Source organism: Lithobates pipiens, unplaced genomic scaffold, assembly GCF_037356315.1.
Source record: "Lithobates pipiens isolate NorthernLeopardFrog02 unplaced genomic scaffold, aLitPip1_a1.2 Scaffold_8, whole genome shotgun sequence".
Lineage (NCBI taxonomy): Eukaryota > Metazoa > Chordata > Amphibia > Anura > Ranidae > Lithobates > Lithobates pipiens.
Genome location: NW_027507903.1, coordinates 640,735,661 through 640,755,745, shown reverse-complemented (window position 1 = coordinate 640,755,745; position 20,085 = coordinate 640,735,661). Strand labels below are relative to the sequence as shown.

General features: G+C 45.9%; 1 protein-coding gene across 4 annotated transcripts in view; it reads left to right on the top strand.

The window, feature by feature from the left end:
* LOC143961598 (beta-1,3-galactosyltransferase 5-like) overlaps positions 1-18,805 on the top strand; it is a 56,755-nt gene extending 37,950 nt beyond the window's left edge. For all 4 annotated transcript variants that reach the window (XM_077470913.1, XM_077470912.1, XM_077470910.1 and 1 more), the window contains 2 exons: positions 13,670-14,246; positions 15,858-18,805. In XM_077470913.1, coding sequence (XP_077327039.1) covers positions 13,676-14,246; positions 15,858-16,315 — 1,029 coding nt within the window. In that variant the 5' untranslated portion in view covers positions 13,670-13,675 and the 3' untranslated portion in view covers positions 16,316-18,805. The remainder of the gene's footprint in view (positions 1-13,669; positions 14,247-15,857) is intronic.
* Positions 18,806-20,085: the final 1,280 nt, after the last annotated feature.

Genomic DNA, 20,085 nt, shown 5'->3' with positions numbered 1-20,085 from the left:
AACTGATGGAGGATTACAGGTAGGGTTGCCACCTCACCCATTTAAAACCAAACACATCTGAATTACACAGGTTCTGAGGCTAATTTAATGCACAGAAGGCACCAAGTGAGTTTAATTACCACCTTAATCAGCCACAGAACCCGTGTAATTAACATGTGTTCAGTTTTAAAGGATGAGGTGGCTACTAGAGATGGCCTTGCGGTTCACCCATCGGTCGGTTCGTGGAGAATTTTGCTTGTTCGCGATTCGCCAAACCGGCGGACTTCTGCCGCTGTTCGTGGCGGCTATATTCGTTTACATTGTGAAGAACTTTGACCCATGACACATCCATGGGGTACAGGACAGCCAATTGAGACATTTCAGAACATGGACATACCCCCTACCTTATAAATAGACCTGATCTGGCGGCCATTTTACATTCTGTCTTTTGTCAGTGTAGGGAAAGGGCGCTGTGTGGAGCAGGGACAGTCAGTCTAATCACTAGCTAGCTATTACTATTGGGTCCAGAAAAGTCCTTTTAAGGACTGGTATAGGTGTACAGTATATAGGGTTGTAATACACTTAGAATATCCTTTCTTTCAAATATAAAAAGCATATTCTACTTCACTGCTGAGTGCTGACTGATTCTGCAGCTGTCTTTTATTAGTGTAGGGACTGAGGGACAGTTTGGTGTCTGGAACAGGGACAGTCTGCAATTCACTAGCTACTAGCTAGCTACTATTAGGTCCACAAAGGTACATTTAAGCACTGGTATAGGTGTACTATTTGGTGTGCAGTATATAGGGGTGTAATACACGTATAAAATACTTTCAAATATAGAAAGCATAGTATAGTGAATTTCCACTGTGCAGCATTGTGACTGCTGAGTGGTTCTGCAGCGATACTACAAAGAGTGACAAACACAATTAGAAAAAGGTATTATAACAGGTGTGATAGACCAGTGCCCCCCCCCAAAACGACAGATTGAAGCGGGGTGTTATATGCCTTCTTCCACATACATACTGCACTTCTCTAGAGACTTTTGTCACAGGGTCATTTAAAAAATGACAGGCAGAGGAAGAGGCAGGCCCTCCCGCAGGGGTGGTAGGGGTAGAGCAGGAGCAACAGGCTTGAGCCAAAGTGGCAAATTGCAGAAGGTGCGTTCGATTACATCAATGGACACACCAGCCTTGGTTGAGTGGCTCACTCAGCCCTACTCTTCTGCACCCTCCTCATCCTCTCGATCTGCATCCTCTTCTTCACTCTCTGCTGTGTGCACCCCCAAAGACACTACCACCAACACCACCATCACCATATACCCTCCGCTTGAGTCACAGGAATTATTTTACGATCCATCACAAGACATTTCCGATGTGCAGCCACTCTTGGCATTGGATCAAGAAGAGGAGGTAGCAACAACCGCCACTCAGCAGTCTGACAACAGTACCCAGATCAGCCCAAGGAGGAGGTTGGTCCCCGGTGTTGCTGCCTACTCCGAGATCTCTAATTATAGCGGTGGGGAAGGTGACATTGATGATGACGTGTCTAGTGATGTCACGTGGGTGCCCACAAGAGAGGAAGAGGAGGGGAGTTCAGAGGGAGATATGGACCAGCAGATAGGGAGGAGAAGCAGGAATAACTTACATTGCACAGGAGGGACAAACCAGACTGCAAATGTATCAGGAGCGAGGCATCGACCATGTATGGTCACATCTGGCGCTCCCAGGACACCGGCACATGGTTCCACAGTGTGGGCTTTTTTTTTTAACGTGTCCGCTGCTGACAATAGTGTTGCCATCTGCAGCCTTTGCAGTCAACGCATAAGTCGCGGTAAGCCCAACACTCACCTAGGGACGACCGCCTTAAGAAGGCACGTGAGCAGCCATCACCGAGCCGAGTGGGAGCAACGGAACACACAAAGCCACACTGCAGGCTCTCACCGTCCAGCCTCGTCTTCTACTTCTCCTTCTCCTCTCTCCTCACAATTGTCCTCCACTCCACCTTCCATAATGCCATCCTCACATTTTCTGGAAAAAGGCAGGCTTCCGTGGGCCTAATGTTCGAGCGTAAAAAAATGACGCTGGATAACCCTCTTGCTCAACGGTTGACCGCTGGCTTGTCAGAACTGATAGCCCACCAACTACTGCCATATAAACTGGTGGACTCGGAGGCCTTTTCGAAAATTCGTGGCTATTGGAACACCACAATGGAAGGTCCTAGGAAGGAAGTATTTCTCAGAGAAGGGCATCCCAGAGCTATATGGCCCTGTTCAGCGGCAAGTGAATGTATCTCTGGCACACAGTGTCGGTGCCAAGATACATCTGACCAGACACGTGGTCTAGAAAACACAAGCAGGGAAGGTATATAACTTTTACTGCCCACTGGGTGAACCTTCTGACGGCCGTCAAGCATGTAACCCGTGGCACCCATATAGATTTGGTTTTACCACCACGGATTGCATGCAGGGCTGACTCTTCTTCTCCTCCTCCTCCTACTCCATCCTCCTCCCTCTCCTCCTCGGCTGACTCCTCCTTTTCCGCTGCTAGCTTCTCTTCTGCTGCGCCGCCCAAGATCCCCAGAACCTATTCGACATGCCAGGTGAGACGTTGCCATGCCGTGCTGCGTCTGTTGTGCCTGGAAGCCAAGAGCCACACTGGCCCTGCACTCCTTTTAGCTTTGCGTTCACAGGCAGATCAGTGGCTAACACTGCTCAGTTTGACAGTTGGTAAAGTGGTGTGTGACAACGGTGCCAATCTGCTTAGCGCATTGAAACAGGGCAAAATGACGCACGTGCCATGCATGGCACACGTCTTAAACTTGGTCGTGCAGCGATTCGTTGTCAAATACCTCCAGGACATCTTGCGGCAGGCAAGGAAAATCTCGGCCCATTTCAGAAGATCTTACACAGCCATGGCTCGCCTTGCTGACATTCAGCGGCGACACAATCTGCCGGTCAGATGTCTTATGTGCGATTGCCCGACGCAATGGAACTCAACCTTCTATATGCTTGATAGGCTGCTCCAGCAGAAACGTGCAGTTAACAACTACCTGTACAAACTCTGCGGCAGAACAGGTTCTGGGGAGCTGGGGTTTTTTTCACTGCGCCAGTGGCTGCTCATGCGCGATGCATGCAGACTTCTGCGGCCATTTGATGAGATCACCAAACTGGTCAGTCGCAGCCATGGTGCCATCAGTGACATGATACCTTATGTCTTCTTTATGGAACGTGCATTGCATCATGTCATTGATCAAGCCATGGAGGAGCAGGAGCAGGAAGATGAGGAAGTCGCAATGCTGGATGAATTCCCAGGGGGGGGGGGCTACTCTATCTGAGACAAGTCAACAAAAGGAGTCTGAAGAGGAGTCAGAGGAGGATGGTGTCGGGGCGGATGAGGAGGAGCAAGAAGAGCATGCTTTAAACCTTTCTGGGATCCCTGTTGTTGTCCGTGGATGGGGAGAGGAGAACGAGGAGGACGACCTTATCCTGGATGATGAGCAGGAGCCAGGCCAGCACACCGCTTCCAGTTTAGTGCAAATGGGGGCCTTCATGCTCCAGTGTTTTAACAGGGACCCCGTATAAAAAGCCTAAAGGTCAAGGACCAGTACTGGGTGGCAACGTACTTAGACGCCCGGTACAAACATAAAATGGTGGAATTGTTACCGCCGTCACAGAGGGCTGTCAGAATGGAGCACTTCCAGGCCTTGCTTCGAGAAATGCTGCATTCTGCTTTTGCGTGCGCTGGCAGAGGAATTCCCACTCCCAGAGAAAGAGTTGCGGGTACCAATCCAACAGCTCCTGCAAGAAGAGGGCGGTTTGAAGATGTGTTGATGACTTCTGATATGAGATCATTCTTTCAGCCGACCCATTCCACAGGTGTCATCCGGATCCAGCATCAGGGAACGCCTAGACTGACAGGTGTCTGACTACATTGGGTTAACGGCCGATGTGGATGCTCTGAGGAGTGATGAACCCCTGGACTACTGGGTGGGCAGGCTTGACCTCTGACCAGAGCTTGCCCAATTTGCAATGGAACTGTTGGCTTGCCCCTCGTCCAGTGTCCTGTCCGAAAGGACGTTCAGCGCAGCAGGGGGGATCATGACCGATAAGCGCACTCGTCTAGCTCACGACAGTGTTAACTACCTCACATTTCTAAAAATGAATGAGGCATGGATATCGGAGGAATTCAACACATGTGACCAGTAGACCATATATATGCATAACTCTATAAATTATTTATTTAATCAAACACACGGACCTTTTTTCTACCTTTTTGGCTCACTTCCTTGTACAAAAAAAGCACACCGTACTATATGCCCGTACCCTCCTGTTTGAAGAGGTTGAGCGGTTTCATATTTTTGGGTCCCGCAGCGAGTTGCTGGTATCCGTGCTGGTGTCAGTGCTCTCTATCTCGGTGCTGGTGTGTGGTGTCAGTGCTCTCTATCACGGTGCTGGTGTCAGTGCTCTCTATCACGGTGCTGGTGTCAGTGCTCTCTATCACGGTGCTGGTGTCAGTGCTCTCTATCACGGTGCTGGTCTCAGTGCCCTCTCTCTCGGTGCTGGTCTCAGTGCTCTCTATCTCGGTGCTGGTGTGGTCTCAGTGCTCTCTATCTCTGTGCTGGTGTGGTGTCAGTGCTCAGTCTCTATCTCAGTGCTGGTGTCAGTGAGGGAGATGGCAGCAGAGAAGCCAATCAGCAGGCAGTGCCAGCACCATGGCTGAGGATCAGCACTGGACTGGCACCTCCGGACCACCGCAGTGGAGCCCTGCATAGGTGGGGTTAAGGGCCTGGCAGAGGGAGGGGCTCAAGCACAGGTTGGCACACTGGGACACTGGCACATGACTGCCATGACAGTGGCACTGATCATCTCCTGCACCCCCTTCATAGCCTGCCCTGACCTTGTCTCTCCTCCATGGCCTTCATGCGCTCCTGAATTGTCAAAATTTCACAGATAAAAAAAAGAATGCTTGTCGTTGTCAATCCCAAATTCACTTAATACTTCTGTTATGTCAGGGTCCATGTTGTGGGACTATGTGTGCACAGCTAGTAAGTATTTTGTGGCTGAAAATATGACCTGGAGGTTTTTAAGGTTCGCCTGCCATTAAAGTCAATGGGGTCCGCCGCGAACCGCAAGGAACTTTTTGGCCACGTTCGTGTTCACAAAACGTCCCGTCGGAAGTTCGTCCATCACTAGTGGCAACCCAAATTTCAGGTGAACTCCAGGCAGATATAAAGGACACAAATGAACTCTGCTTTTTGATCATTAATTACTAAGGGGTCTTTTTATAATACCGTATATACTCGAGTATAAGCCGAGATTTTCAGCCTCTTTTTTGAGGCTGAAAGTGCCCCCCTCGGCTTATACTCGAGTCATCGCTGTCTGCCTGCTCGATCAGCGTGTCGAGCAGACAGACAGCGGCCATTCTATTCTAATTCAAAAGCCGCGCCTCCGGCTCCGCCTTCGCCTGTGATAGGCGGAACACTGAATTTCCCAGCAGCCTGTGTTCCGCCTATCACGGACATCCGCTCATCCTCGTACTACGGACGAGGATGAAAGGATGGCCGTGATAGGCGGAACACAGACTGCTGGGAAATTGTGTTCCGCCTATCACAGACAGGGAGGCGCGGCATTTGAACAGGAAAATGGGCGCCGACGAAGAGCGGTGATCCTGGGACGGGACCGGACGGAGGCTCGGCTCGGCTCGGCTCGGGACGGGACGGGACCAGACGGAGTCTCGGGACGGGACGGGACCGGACCGGACGGAGGCTCGGCTCGGGACGGGACGGGACCGGACGGAGGCTCGGGACCGGACGGAGGCTGGGGACACAGGTAGGCTGGACACACAAGGCCACACACACACACACACACACACACACACACACACACACACACACATGGATGGACACACACACATGGATGGACACACACACAGGGATGGATGGATGGATGGATGGACGGACACACACACAGGGATGGATGGATGGATGGATGGACGGACACACACACAGGGATGGATGGATGGATGGACACACACACACACACAGGGATGGATGGATGGATGGATGGACACACACACAGGGATGGATGGATGGATGGACACACACACAGGGATGGACAGGCATATCTCACCCTCGGCTTATACACGAGTCAATAGGTTTCCCAGTTTTTTGGGGGTAAATTGGGGGCCTCGGCTTATACTCGGGTCGGCCTATACTCGAGTATATACGGTAATAAAAAAAAAAAATCTGTGCGAATGTCACAATCATTTACCCAGCCATCACAGATTCTGACAATATAATATGCTGTTTTCCTATGATCGACGGCTCTATCTATTGGCTAAAATATGATTTTTTTTCCTCACTGAGGTATTTCATGAAAAATACAACATTATGGCCACATAAATGTTTATGACTGGAGTTTGGTTTGTGCCAGAACTCTCAAACATCACAAAAGTTTTGAATCCAGACCATTTAAAGTCTATGGAACCAGAACTTAAAAAATCATAAGTGCCCATTTGGAAGGCTTATATGCAAGTTATTGGCCATAAACAAGGTACGGGCGCCTGTGTAATGCCCTGGGGGACATGTACCAATGCAAAAAAATGTGTTTTTGTTTTTGAAGTAGCAGTGATTTTTAATGATGTTTAAAGTGGAACAATGAAAAAGGAAAAATTCCTTTAAATATAGTGCCTGGGGGGGTCTCCTTAGTCTGCCTGTAAAGTAGCACATCTTTACCGTGTATAGAACCTGCCGCAGCAAAACTGACATAAAGAAAAAAAAATGACATTTAAATTGCGTTTCCCTGCAATCTTTCTTTATTTAGTAAACAACGGCTTGGGGAGCCAGTCGGTATAATGAGGCCACAATTTAGTGCAATCGGGAGAAGGTTAGAGATTTTGTGGATAAATTCTGGTGTCTCTTTTTGGTAGACTTTAGATGGAAATAACACATTTTTGAAACCGCAGTGAGCAAGGCTTATGTGAAGAAGCCAAATTATTTTTTTTAGATAAAGTCTGGTGTTTCTTTTGCAAACTTTTGATAGAAGTAACAGGTGTGGAAAAATTGGGCTTTAGGTGTCGGTGGTGCCTTCACTCTATAGAGAGGTACTCTTGATGAAAGCAAGAATTGCCTTGCTGTCAAAATTTGAAATGATATGCACCTGTCAAACAGGTGTGAATAATTTTGGTCTTTGGGTGTCGGTGGTGCCTTTACACCATAACCCTACAGAAAGCAAGAATTGGCTGTCAAAAATTGTAATGATATGCATTTGTAAAACGGGTGCTAAAACATTGGCCTTTGGGTGTTGGTGGTGCCTTCACACCATAACCCTATAGAGGTATCTCTAAAATTTTGTTTACTTTTCTTTACACCCTCATCATCACTGGAGCCAACTTGGCAATACGCTACTGCTGGGGGAACATGACTGCCAATCTGTTGTTTATCAGTGTTCTCTCCTCTCTGTAGTCTCATGTTTCTACCTTCTTTGACATCAGAATCAAGTCATGTCTGTGCATCCTCAAGAAACAAGTGGCTGACGCTGTGTTCACATAGATCTGCTGACTCCTCCATGCCTGACGCTGAGGCTATGGCAGGAGGCAGAATAAGCCGCTATGGCAGGAGGCAGAATAAGCCGCTCTGGCAGCTGTGGTGGACTGTGCACTAGTCTCTGCTTGGGTCATAGAAGATGAGGAGGATGAAGATGGTTTAGTAAGCCAGTCCACCTCCTCCTCTGCATTCTGTGGCTGGATGGCACGGGCATCATCATGAAGCTGAGACAAACGTGCCCTTCCTGAGGACAGACCATATCCACCTTTGCCTGCGGTCACATACGCTGCTGGCCCCCTCCATAGTGGGAAAACCTTTTAATGTGGGGTGGGACTCTGAGCATTGAGCCATGATTGGATAAAGTCTTCAGCCCTTGGTCAAATAGAGGTTTTGACAATGCTCTCTTCCCTAATTGGCAAAGCCTTGCACCTGACCAGTGCATTGTGGAGCGTTTCGGCCAGCGCTCCACAAATTCAAGTGTTTGCTGACAGGCGATGTACGGGCCTTGTACGTGCTTTGTGAATGATCCCGCAGTCTTCTGGGACCTGTTCTGTGTCTCAGGAGACTGCGGGAAAAGGAGGCGGGGACAAATTTCAGGCTCTAATCGACCATGGGGACTGGACGTGGGAGCTGTTGCCTGTCAAAACCAGGTACTTATATCTTCATTTTTGGATGTGTTTTGTTTTACTATTAATAAACTTGCTTAAATGATATATAGTCTGGTCTCAGTGTGGCTATGTAGATCTGGCCATCCCTGCTGCTGGTATCCCTGACAACAGCAGGGCTGGAGTCTAATGCCGTGTACACACGACTGGACTTTTCGACGGACTTGGTCCGGGCGGACTGGAATCCGTCGGGCAATTCGATCGTGTGTGGGCTCCAGCGGACTTTTTCTTCCCAAAAGTCTGACGGACCTAGAAATTAAACTCGCTTCAAATCTTTCTGATGGACTCGAGTCCGGTCGAAAAATCTGGTCGTCTGTGTGCTAGTCCGACTAAACTAAAACCAACGCTAGGGCAGCTATTGGCTATGAACTTCCTTATTCTACCTCATCACGTTTTGACCGTCTGAATTTTGGAGTGATCGTGTGTGGCCAAGTCCGTTCGTTTGAAAGTCTGGAGGAACTCAGCTGCAAAGTCCGTCGGAGTGTCCGCCGGACCAAGTCCGTCTAAGTCCGGTCGTGTGTACACGGCATTAGAGGAAGAAGCCGCACAAGGAGCCAATCAGTTCATGTGCTGAGAAAGGATAGGAGGAGAGAGTAGAGTGACAGGGAGATGAGCACATTACTGTGCTGTAACCTGTGCCTAACACCAATAGTATGTAAACTATTGGAAGGAATGATAAGGGAACATATTGAGGAATTTTCTGATTAAAATAGTATCAATAAAAGTAACCAACATGGATTTATAAAGAACCATGCTTGCCATTCTAACCTTTTGGCCTTCTATGAGAATGTAAGCTGTAATATGGATAGAGGAAGACCCGGCGTGGATGTGATGCATGTGTATTTTGCAAAAATATTGGATACTGTACCCCACATATGCTTAATTTCCAAACTGAGGTCTTTTGGCACTGATCATATCATATGTACCTGATTTGAATCTTTGGTCCTTTTTTCTGTCCCAAAAGTGAGACATTGGGGGTTTTAGATCACTGATATTTCACCAATGCCCACCAATGGGGTTCCTAAAAAAAAAAAAAATGTAAAAAAATTAAATAAAAAATATTGTAAACAAATGCATTTATTAAATAAAATAATAAAATGTTTTTAAAATGCTGACGCTGTCCACTATCCTACTGACACCATCCTTTTCCTTACTGACACTGTCTACTGCTCTACTGGCTGACATCATTCACTACCCACTCCTCTACTGACTGACACCATCCATTGTCCTACTGACCCCAACCTCTGCTCTACTGGCACCCTTCGCTGTCCTACTGACACTAACCACTGCCATATTGACACGTTCAGTGCTCCATTGACACCATCCACTGCTCTGCTGACACTTTTAAAATGCTTGTTTAAATTTACTTATAAGAGTGTGTGCCTCTTCATGTGTATGTACACACACACACACACACACACACATACATACGAGTGTTTGAGCTTTTGAGGCACACCCTAATGCTATAGGCTGAACATACCTATAATTAGTGATATACAAATCTTTGAATAGGGGCTCTAGCATTGGGAGAAACCTATTTAATCTTGGGTCTCTAAAAAAGACATGCAGCCATACAATAAAGTTGGACCAGAAGCAGTCCAACCCTAATCTGCATTAGGGGTTCTTTACTGGTAGAGTGGTAAGGATGCCCTTCCACAGTTGGTGGTGTCAGCAGAGACTGCAGATAGAACTTTTAGATGTGTTTCTCAATGTAGCACCCTCTAGTGTGTTAGAAGTGTAAATAGATTTTTTGTTAGTGTACGTAAATTGTTTCAGGCTTGGTGTGTTTTTTTCCTGGGTTGGGCAGAGATCCAGGGAGGGCTGGATGACTCACAGGCAGCATCACTGAGACTCCCCCACACGTCTCATAATTTCTAGAAACTTCCAGAAGAATGGGAGGGGAAGCAAGGTGGAGCTGTGTGGAGTATTCACAAGGGCCCTGACCCATTCCCTCCAGATGGGTTTGCAGGGTGCAGGTCCTCTCAAATACTCAGTGTCAGCCCAACTGGGGCAGTGGAGTTTGGGTGGAAGATGGAGATGGAGTGTTAGGCTGTTGGTGGACCTTGTAGTTTCCCCCTAGTCTGAAGGGATGACCTCGGGCCTGGGCTCAGGTGTGGAAAGGACCCCTTTTAATGACACACCGAGGGTTACTGACCAGGAAGCACGGGAGGCAAAGTTGAAGACAGCAGGAGAACACTGCCGGGCAAATCTTCAGAAAGGAAGATAGACAGGAGAGGGCTGGTAAGTGTACAGTCAGAAGACTGAGAGGCATGCCTGAGAGGACTGGGATAGAGCAGTCTGGGATGGATGCAGAGCCAGTCTGGGAGGACTGTGGAGAAGTAGCCAGGTGGGCTAGTGAAAGGTGTAGCTGCAGCCAGGCTGGTTGGCAGTGCCTGAAGAGGTGCTACTGGAAGCAGTAACCACAGGAGTAGGACTGGGAGCACTCAGATTTCTTTTTGCTACACTACCAAAGGGCCCACGGTCCCTGCCTGCAAAGAGCATTTACTATGGTCTGATTGTGCTCTTTTCAGACCATCCATACAGTGCCAGCTGATCCTGGGAGTTGTCGTTCCACAAGCAAGATTGTGCTGGAAGTAGAAAGAGACGTTTATATACAAGCTGTATATACAGTGCCTTGAAAAAGTATTCATACCCCCTGTAAATTTCCGCATTTTGTCATGCTGCAACCAAAAACGTAATGTGATAGACCAACATAAAATGATAAATGGTTTTCAACATTTTTTACAAATATGTGAAAAGTGTGTCATGCATTTGTATTGAGCCCCCTTTATTCTGATACCCCTAACTAAAATCTAGTGGAACCAATTGCCTTCAGAAGTCACCTAACCTAGTCACCTACCAAGACATGGCCGTCCACCTAAACTGACCAGACCGGGCAAGAAGAGCATTCATCAGAGAAGCAGCCAAGAGGTCCATGGGAACTCTGGAGGAGCTGCAGAGATCCACAGCTCAGGGGGGAGAATCTGTCCACAGGACAACTATTAGTCGTGCTCTCCACAAATCTGCCCTTTATGGAAGAGTGACAAGAAGAAAGTCATTGGTGAAAGAAACCCATAAGAAGTCCCATTTGCAGTTTGTGAGAAGCCATGTGAGAGATACAGCAAACATGTGGAAGAAGGTGCTCTGGTCAGATGAGACCAAAATGTAACTTTTTGGCCTAAAAGCCAAATGCTACGTGTGGCGGTAAACTAACACTGCACATCACCCTGAACACACCATCCCCACTGTGAAACATGGTGGTGGCAGTATCATGTTGTGGGGATGTTTTTCTTCAGCAGGGACACAGAAGCTGATCAGAGTTGATGGGAAGATGGATGGAGCCAAAATACAGGGCACTCTTCGAAGAAAACCTGTTAGAGACTGCAACAGACTTGAGACCGGGGCGGAGGTTCACCTTCCAGCAGGACAACGACCCGAAACATCCAGCCAGAGCTACAATGAAATGGTTTAGATCAAAGCATATTCATGTGTTAGAATGGCCCAGTCACAGTCCAGACCTAAATCCAATTGAGAATCTGTGGCAAGATTTGAAAATTGCTGTTCACAGACGCTCTCCATCCAATCTGACATAGCTTGAGATATTTTGCAAAGAAGAATGGGAAAAAATGTCCCTATCTAGATGTGCAAAGCTGGTAGAGACATCCCCAAAAAGACTTGCAGCTGTAATTGCAGTGAAAGGAAGTTCTACAAAGTATTGACTCAGGGGGGCGCCATACAAATGTACCCCCCACACTTTTCACATATTTATTTGTAAAACAATTTGGAAAACCATTCATCATTTTCCTTCTACTTCAAAATGATGTGCCACTTTGGGGGTTATTTACGAAAAAAGGCAAATCCACTTTGCACTACAAGTGCACTGAAAGTGCACTTGGAAGTACAGTCACTGTAGATCTGAGGGGAAGATCTGAAATAAAGGGAAGCTCTGCTGATTTTATCATTCAACCATGTTCATGCTAAAATGCTGTTTTTTTTTTTTTTGTTTCCTTGCTTGTCCCCATCGGATCTAGAGCAACTGAACTTCCAAGTGCACTTGTAGTGCAAAGTGGATATGCCTTTCGTAAATAACCCCCATTGTGTTGGCCTATCACATAAAACCCCAATAAAATACATAAAATACATTTCCGTTTTTGGTTGTAACGTGACAAAATGTGGAACATTTTCAAAGGGTAGGAATACCTTTTCAAGGCACTGTAGTTTATGTCCCTGAAGAGTTCTGAGTTTGATCAAATGGGCATCCCATGGTACCCTCAACCCCATCCAAGTTTAATTCCCCTAATAAAATACAAAAACAAAGCTGCAAGGACTGTTCTCTGACTACAGTGTGCCGTGGAATAGTTGTATGCCCGGTCGTGCAGGGTGGGAGATATTTCATTCACCATCGGCTCCTGCGGGGGGTAGCACTACATTGGCAAACACGATGTTGAGGTTGTGGAAAATGCTAGTGACTTACACACATACATACGCAAACTTGGGTTGAACTGGATAGGCTGGTGTCTTCGTTCAACCTTACCAACTCTGTAGCTAAGTAATTGTTTTTGGTTCCACGTCTGAGAAAGCCCATATTGCTGGCAAAACCACTTGCTTGTATCCTTTTTGTCTATGAAAGACTCAACCAAATGTGAAGGTTGTGGTATAAGTTGTTTTTTTTGTTTTGTTTTTTTCATTTACCGTATTTGCCTATTTTATAAAAAAGGATCCAACTCCTAAAGACCAATTGAGCTTTCAGTTTTAATCCTCTAAATACATTTCAGGTGCATCAAAACAAAAGGTGAGCACAGTCTTTTAGTAGACTTTCTTTCGGGAAGGAGTCACAGTAGAAAAGCCTGTTCCCTGCCAACATGCTCCAGAGAAGGACTCTTGTTTGATGTGTGGAAGCCATGGTCCTTCTACAGAGGTCCAACACACACCCTTAGCAGTGATGGCGAATCTTGGCACCCCAGATGTTTTGGGACTACATCTCCCATGATCCCCATGCACTCTGCAGTGTAGTCGAGCATCATAGTAGTTCCAAAACATCTGGGGTTCCAAGGTTCGCCATCACTGGTCTACTGAGTCCAACCTATAGTTGTGCAATATGTAGCTATCATGCTCCCTAATGATTGGAGAACTCTAGCTCTGACTCAGAAGGGGATATGTCAGACTTCTCCAGAGAGACCACTGCTTCCACACAGGGAGCAAGGGTCCTTCTCTGTAGTTTGCTGGCAGAGGACAGGCATTTCTACTCAGGCTGTGGCAACTTCTGAAGAAAACCAACTGGAATGTATGGCTGATTTAAACTGAATGTTCAATTCAGGATTAAACAGCTGTTGAGAAAAATGTAAAAATTAATAAAATAAAGAAAAGAAAAACAGGACGCGTATATTTCAAAACGTGAATTAAATATATATATATATATATATATATAATTTTTTTTTTTTTTTTTAATGATTTGTATTTAAATTCTTGCTGTCTCTATCCAGGGCACAATGAGACGTAAGCGTTGCCTCATAAGCACCTCCTTGTTTTCCATGGTGACTTTTCTGATGATGAGATGGATCATGAACACCCAGAGCAACACCTTTGCCCCATCACCAGCCAGAACGCCGCTCCCCACAATGAGGCAGTCAGTAACCCTGTCCAGTGGCACTTACACTTATCATCTGAACCTAACCAGTTTTGAGGCGGAGTTCCCCCAACTACAGAGTTACAATTGCACACTCATACAGGAGCCAAACCAAGAGGAACAAGGAGCAACCAACCAAAAACTGCTGATCCTGGCGGTGAAATCCCAACCCAGTACTGGGACAAGGAGGTCAGAACTGCGGAGGACATGGGCTAAAGAGAGAGAGATACACGGATACAGAATTAAACCGATATTCTTGTTGGGAAAGACTGACGTGAGAGGACATATGGAAATCGTGAAATATGAGAGCCAAGAGTACGGTGACATTCTACAATGGGACATAACTGAAGGACACCATAACTTGTCCTTGAAAGAACGGTGTTTCTTGGAGTGGCTGTATCTCAAGTTACCACAAGTGGACCACATTTTTAAAGGTAAGTACCCAGACTAGGCACACTAAAGTATTTCCAAATGGGCCATTTTAAAGCAAGCACTTCGGTAATTATGGACATTGTGGAGAAATTCATCCTCAAAATTCACAACAGAAACACTGAAATCTTAGCTCTATTGCTATTACTTTCTATGGAAGCAGAATGATGGCAGCCTGCCAGTCCTGTACACTTCTATTCTACACACTTGGTATTTCCATGCTGTTAATAACCAAATTAATCCAAATTTAGGCATTAAAGTGGTAGTAAACTCTGTTTTCTACCACATTAAGGATAAGCTGATATCATTTCCAGGACACCTGTTGGACAATGGAGTGATTGTTCCCCCAAGAAGTAAAGGGGTTTAGGTAGAGTCCTTCCTACCCTACACTCATTACAATAACTAAGCTTGATTTCCATTGAAGTTGTTGTTATATCAACAATTTTGCCCCAGAAAACACAAATGTTTGAAGATATGTAGTTATCTAACTTTTTGTTCAAAGAGGAATTACCCCTCCTAGATAATTTCATGATCCCTGAGATTTCACTGATCATATGTAACAAACCAGAGGCATAACTAGAACCTTTAAGGCCCCCGATGCAAGAAACCACGAAGGGTCCCCCTATCCCGGACATGGAGCGTTTTCCATCGGTCTCCGGGAGCTTTCCACTGATTCCAGGGCCCTTTATTATGGTCCCGCAGCAGAACCCTTTCAAGTGTATTGCAGCAAGCCCGCTTCCTGCATAGTAGCCAACCTTTCCAAAAAAATTTCAGGGACACCTTGTTTTTGCTTTGTGTTCTGTCAGCCATTTTTGGTGGAGAACCTTTGCGCCAGCCATATGCATATATGTGGGCACTCGGCGTGTGGGCCTCAATGCCGAGAGACTGCATATGATCTGCAAAACCAAATTGTCAACAAAAAAGAGCCCGCACCCTGTATGCTCCCAGCACAGGTACCAGCGGTTAAGGGAAAGCTAAGAGCTCTCCTGTGTGTCTGTCTCTGCACCCTCTCGCCCCTCTCCTCTCCTGTGTGTCTATGTCTCTGCACCCTCTCACCCCTCTCCTCTCCTGTGTGTCTATGTCTCTGCACCCTCTCACCCCTCTCCTCTCCTGTGTGTCTGTGTCTCTGCACCCTCTCACGCCTCTCCTGTGTGTCTATGTCTCTGCAGCCTCTAACCCCTCTCCTGTCTGTGTCTCTGCACCCTCTCGCCCCCTCTCCTCTCCTTTTTGTCTATGTCTCTGCAGCCTCTCACCCCTCTCCTCTCCTGTGTGTCTATGTCTCTGCACCCTCTCGCCCCCTCTCCTCTCCTGTGTGTCTATGTCTCTGCAGCCTCTCGCCCCCTCTCCTCTCCTTTGTGTCTATGACTCTTCAGCCTCTCGCAGTCGCACAGAACAGAGAAAGTGAGGGGATGCAGAGATGCAGTCACACATGATAGGAGTGTGGGGAGAACTTGCAGAGATATAGTTGCACACGAGAGCTGAGGGGAAGTTTTTATTAATAAAATAATATATCTCTGCTTTCTAGATAGTAACTGTAGATAGATATGGAATAAATAGATAATATATATATGGTTAGTGATCTTCATACATAATAAGTGACTTTTTCCTCCCTACAGTTGACGATGATGAATTTGTGAACCCAGGCATGATTGTACAGTATATTACAGAATATGGATCCCCAGATACAATTCATGGTTTCCACCATCATAGGCCACCTGTCATGCGTCAGACCAAATACAGCATCACAAAGACTCTGTACCCTCAGGAACATTATCCAGGTTTTGTATCCGGTGGCGGTTTTCTCTTCCCAGGAGCCTCAGTGAACGGCCTGTACAATGCCTCCCTTCTACTCCCTGTATTCCCATTGGATGACGTATATTTTGGATTTCTCACTGTGGCGGCCAACCTAACCTTCCGACACGAAAGCCGCTTCTACGTGAAAGGATTAAAGTACGACGTGTGTAGGTACAAAGAAGCACTGGTTGTCCATGGTGTTAATGAACAGAACATGGCACGGGTATGGCAGGAAGTACAGAACAGCGAATGCCCCAAGGTCGCAGTCACGTCAAGCTGACAGACAGACGTACAGACAAGGGACTGCCACAAACAGGGAAAAAATGAATTGCTCAATACAAGGACTAAAACACATCTGATTGGTGGGTGGAGGAAAAATAATGGATCCATATTTTTAGAATATTCTTAATTATTTATGTGAAGGCAGATTGGAAGGTCCTTATGAGTCCCATATTGTGGCATTATTATTGCATTATTTTTTAAAGGTCATAATTGACTGAGCAAGTATGGTGTCCAATATTCAGGGCACTTTTCTGGATAAGACCAGTAAATGTTGTGGTTACCGCCTGTACTCAGCGCCATTCACATCAGCGACAACTATCACAATTTTTTATTTTATTTATATGTTTAAATGTATTCATCTATATATGTTATTTAACCACTTGCCAACTGACCAACAGTAATTTGATTGGCGACTTGAGCAGGCACCGCTATGTACCAGTACATCGCCCTGCTCATGTGCACTGTGCAAGCCCCCTAGGGCACGCAGCAGCATGATATGGGACCACTGTGTCCTCCAAACACAGCAGATTGCGGTGCTCAGTATCGGGCCAATGTGATCGGCCCCAATACCACCCGATCGCTGTATGGTCACATGTCACTTAGTAATAGAATCCATTCATGAGATCAATGTTTACTACTGTGCGATCTGTGATTGGTCACCATTGATCACATTGCACCTGGGCCAATCACAGTACCTTGTACCATATGATGGCTGTGGCCAATCACAGCATCACAATAGGAAAAAAATAAGTCATGAATGAAAGTCATTCATGCCATTTTAAATAATGCCTGTTATAATGGTCATTGCTGTAACAAGCAATCACAGCATAAAATTATATATATATAATATATCCCTGCTCACCACCCAACCCCCCCCCCCCCCCCACCCCCACCATCTACTCTTCTAGGAAAGCTTTCTACAAGATTTTGTAATAAGTCTATGGGAGTTTGTGCCTACTTTTGAGGTCAGGAACTGTTGTTGGATGAGAATACCTAGCTCACAATTGATGCTGTAATTTTTCCCAACGGTTTTCAATACGGGTCAAGTCAGGGCTTTATGTAGGACATTTTGAATTCCTCCACACCAAACTGGTAAAACCTTGTCCTTATTGAGCTAGTTCCATTCATCTGGGAAGGCTTCTCACACAATTTTGAAGTGTTTCTGGGAGAATTTGTGTCCAATCGGCCAAAGGAACATTTGTCAGGTACGAATGGTAAATGAGAAGGTTTGCAAATGACATTCCAGTTCCTTTCCAAAGGTGTTCAGTAGTGTTGAGGTCAGGGCTCCATGCAGGCCACTCGAGTTCCTCCACACCAAACAGGTCAAAGCATGTCTATTTGGATCTGATTGCATCCATCCAATAAGCCAAAGGAACATTTGTAAGGTATCAATGCTAAATTAGAAGACTTGGTTTTCAATTGACGTTCCAGTTCATCCCAAAGGCGTTCAGTAGGGTTGAGGTCAGGGCTCCGTGCAGGCCACTCAAGTTCCTCCACCCCAAACTGGTCAAACCGTGTCTTTATGGAGCTGATTCCACTTGGGAAGGCTTCCCACACAATTCTGAAGTGTGTCTGGGGGAATGTGTGTCCATTTAGCCAAAGGAACATTTGTCAAGTACGAATGTTAAATGAAAAAACTTGGCTTACAATTGACATTCCAGTTCATCCCAAAGGTGTTCAGTAGGGTTGAGGTCAGGGCTCCGTGCAGGCTACTTAAGTTCCTCCACCCCAAACTGGTCAAACTCTGTGTAGACCACCCAAGTTCGTCCACACCAAACTGGTCAAACCATGTCCTTACAGAGCTGGCTCCACTCCTCTGGGAAGGCTTCCCTCACAATTTTTTTAGTGCATCTGGGGGAATTTGTGTCCACTCAGCTTAAAACACATTTGTAAGTTCAGGTAGTGATGTTGGATAAGAAGACCTGGCGAGCAATTGATCTGTTCGGTAAGTTTGAGGTCAGGGCTCTGTGCCGGATATTCAATTTCCTCCACACCAAATTGGTCAAAGTCTTTATAGAGCTGACTTTGTGTTCATGGGCACAATCATGCCGGGGAAAAAAGGGCCCTAATATAATTTTTTTTCTTAGGTTTTTCTAAAATTACAGTAGGGAAAGTTGCATACAAATTGTGCTTAGTGGAGTTTATCATTAAAAAACTAACCCGTCCCAAAAACAAGATCACTTGCACTTACAGCAATTCACAAATTAAACAAAGCAAGATTTTTCTGCCTGGAATTACTATAACCGCATTGATGCCTCAATGGTCCACATTTATCTTCAATGTCTAAAGTTCCCAACTACTACTTTTTCAAGGGCAAGAAGGTAAATTTACCCCTGCTCTGATTTCTAATGTTCTTTAGTACTGATATTGTCCTGCTCTAACATGTGAATATTTATGCAAAGACATTCAGGTACTTTATAATATTACACAGTTTCAACTGTTCTGAATTCTAATAAAGATTATATTTTTCCATAAACATTTCTATGAATTCTTGTTAGTACAGTAGTCTGTCTTTTTTGCTATTTAAAGTTGACCTCCAGCCCTCCATTCAATGTTGCACAGTTGTACCGGCTCCTCTCCTGGACTGAAATGGCTTCCTCTAAATTTCACTACACACCGTGAGCTTCTCACCATGTGCATTAGAACCTATAGAAAGTCAGATAGAGCCTGCCTCATTTCCTGGATGGAGACCATCTCATTTCCTGCCTGGAGGACGTCCAGCATTGTCTAGATCTTTCCTTCCCTTACTGTCCCTGGCCTGCCCCTTTTATTCATTGGGTTTCAGTTCTTCCAATCATAGAGACTCAGCATCACCTGTGGGTATTACCTAGGGTGGTCTCCATGAGTAGGGATGAGCCGAACATCCCCCTGTTCGGTTCTGACCGAAAATGCGGGCAAACTTTAGAACCCTATTAAAGTCTATGTCTATGGGACTCGAACATTCAAAATCAAAAGTGCTAATTTTAAAGGCTAATATGCAAGTTATTGTCCTAAAAAGGGTTTGGGGTCCTGCCCCAGGGGACATGTATCAATGCAAAAAAAGATTTAAAAACGGCCGTTTTTTCGGGAGCACTGATTTTAATGACTGATTTTATTCCTTTAAATATCGTGCCTGGGGGGTGTCTATAGTATGCCTGTGAAGTGGCACGTGTTTCCCATGTTTAGAACAGTCCCTGCACAAAATGACATTTCTAACGGAAAAAAGTCATTTAAAACTGCTTGCAGTTTTAATGTAATGTCTGGTTTCGGCAATATGGATAAAAATCATTGGGCAGCACTTTCTGTCCCAATGACCAATGTTTTTTGAAAAATTTGTGCTTTTAGTAAAACAAGAATTGGGATAAACCATCAGTGGAGAGGAAACACGTTTTTCCCATATCAACTCTTACAGGAGAGAATTTCCCTCCCTAGGGGTAGATTTCATCTCACTTCCTGTTGTCTCCTTCTGTTTTCAAGTAGGAGAAATTTGTAAGTTTGATGTCTGAAAGTAGGGGCCTGCCCTATTTGCTCTGCAGAAATTTGGGCCTAAGGTGGCGGCTAGGGATGAGCCGAACACCCCCCCGGTTCGGTTCGCACCAGAACTTGCGAACGACCCCCGCGTTCGGTACGAACGTTAGAACCCCATTGAAGTCTATGGGACTCGAATGTTCGAAATGGAAAGTGCTAATTTTAATGGCTAATATGCAAGATAGTGTCCTAAAAAGGGTTTGGGGACCTGCCTCCTGCCTCAGGGGACATGGGTCACTGCAAAAAAAAGTTTTAAAAACT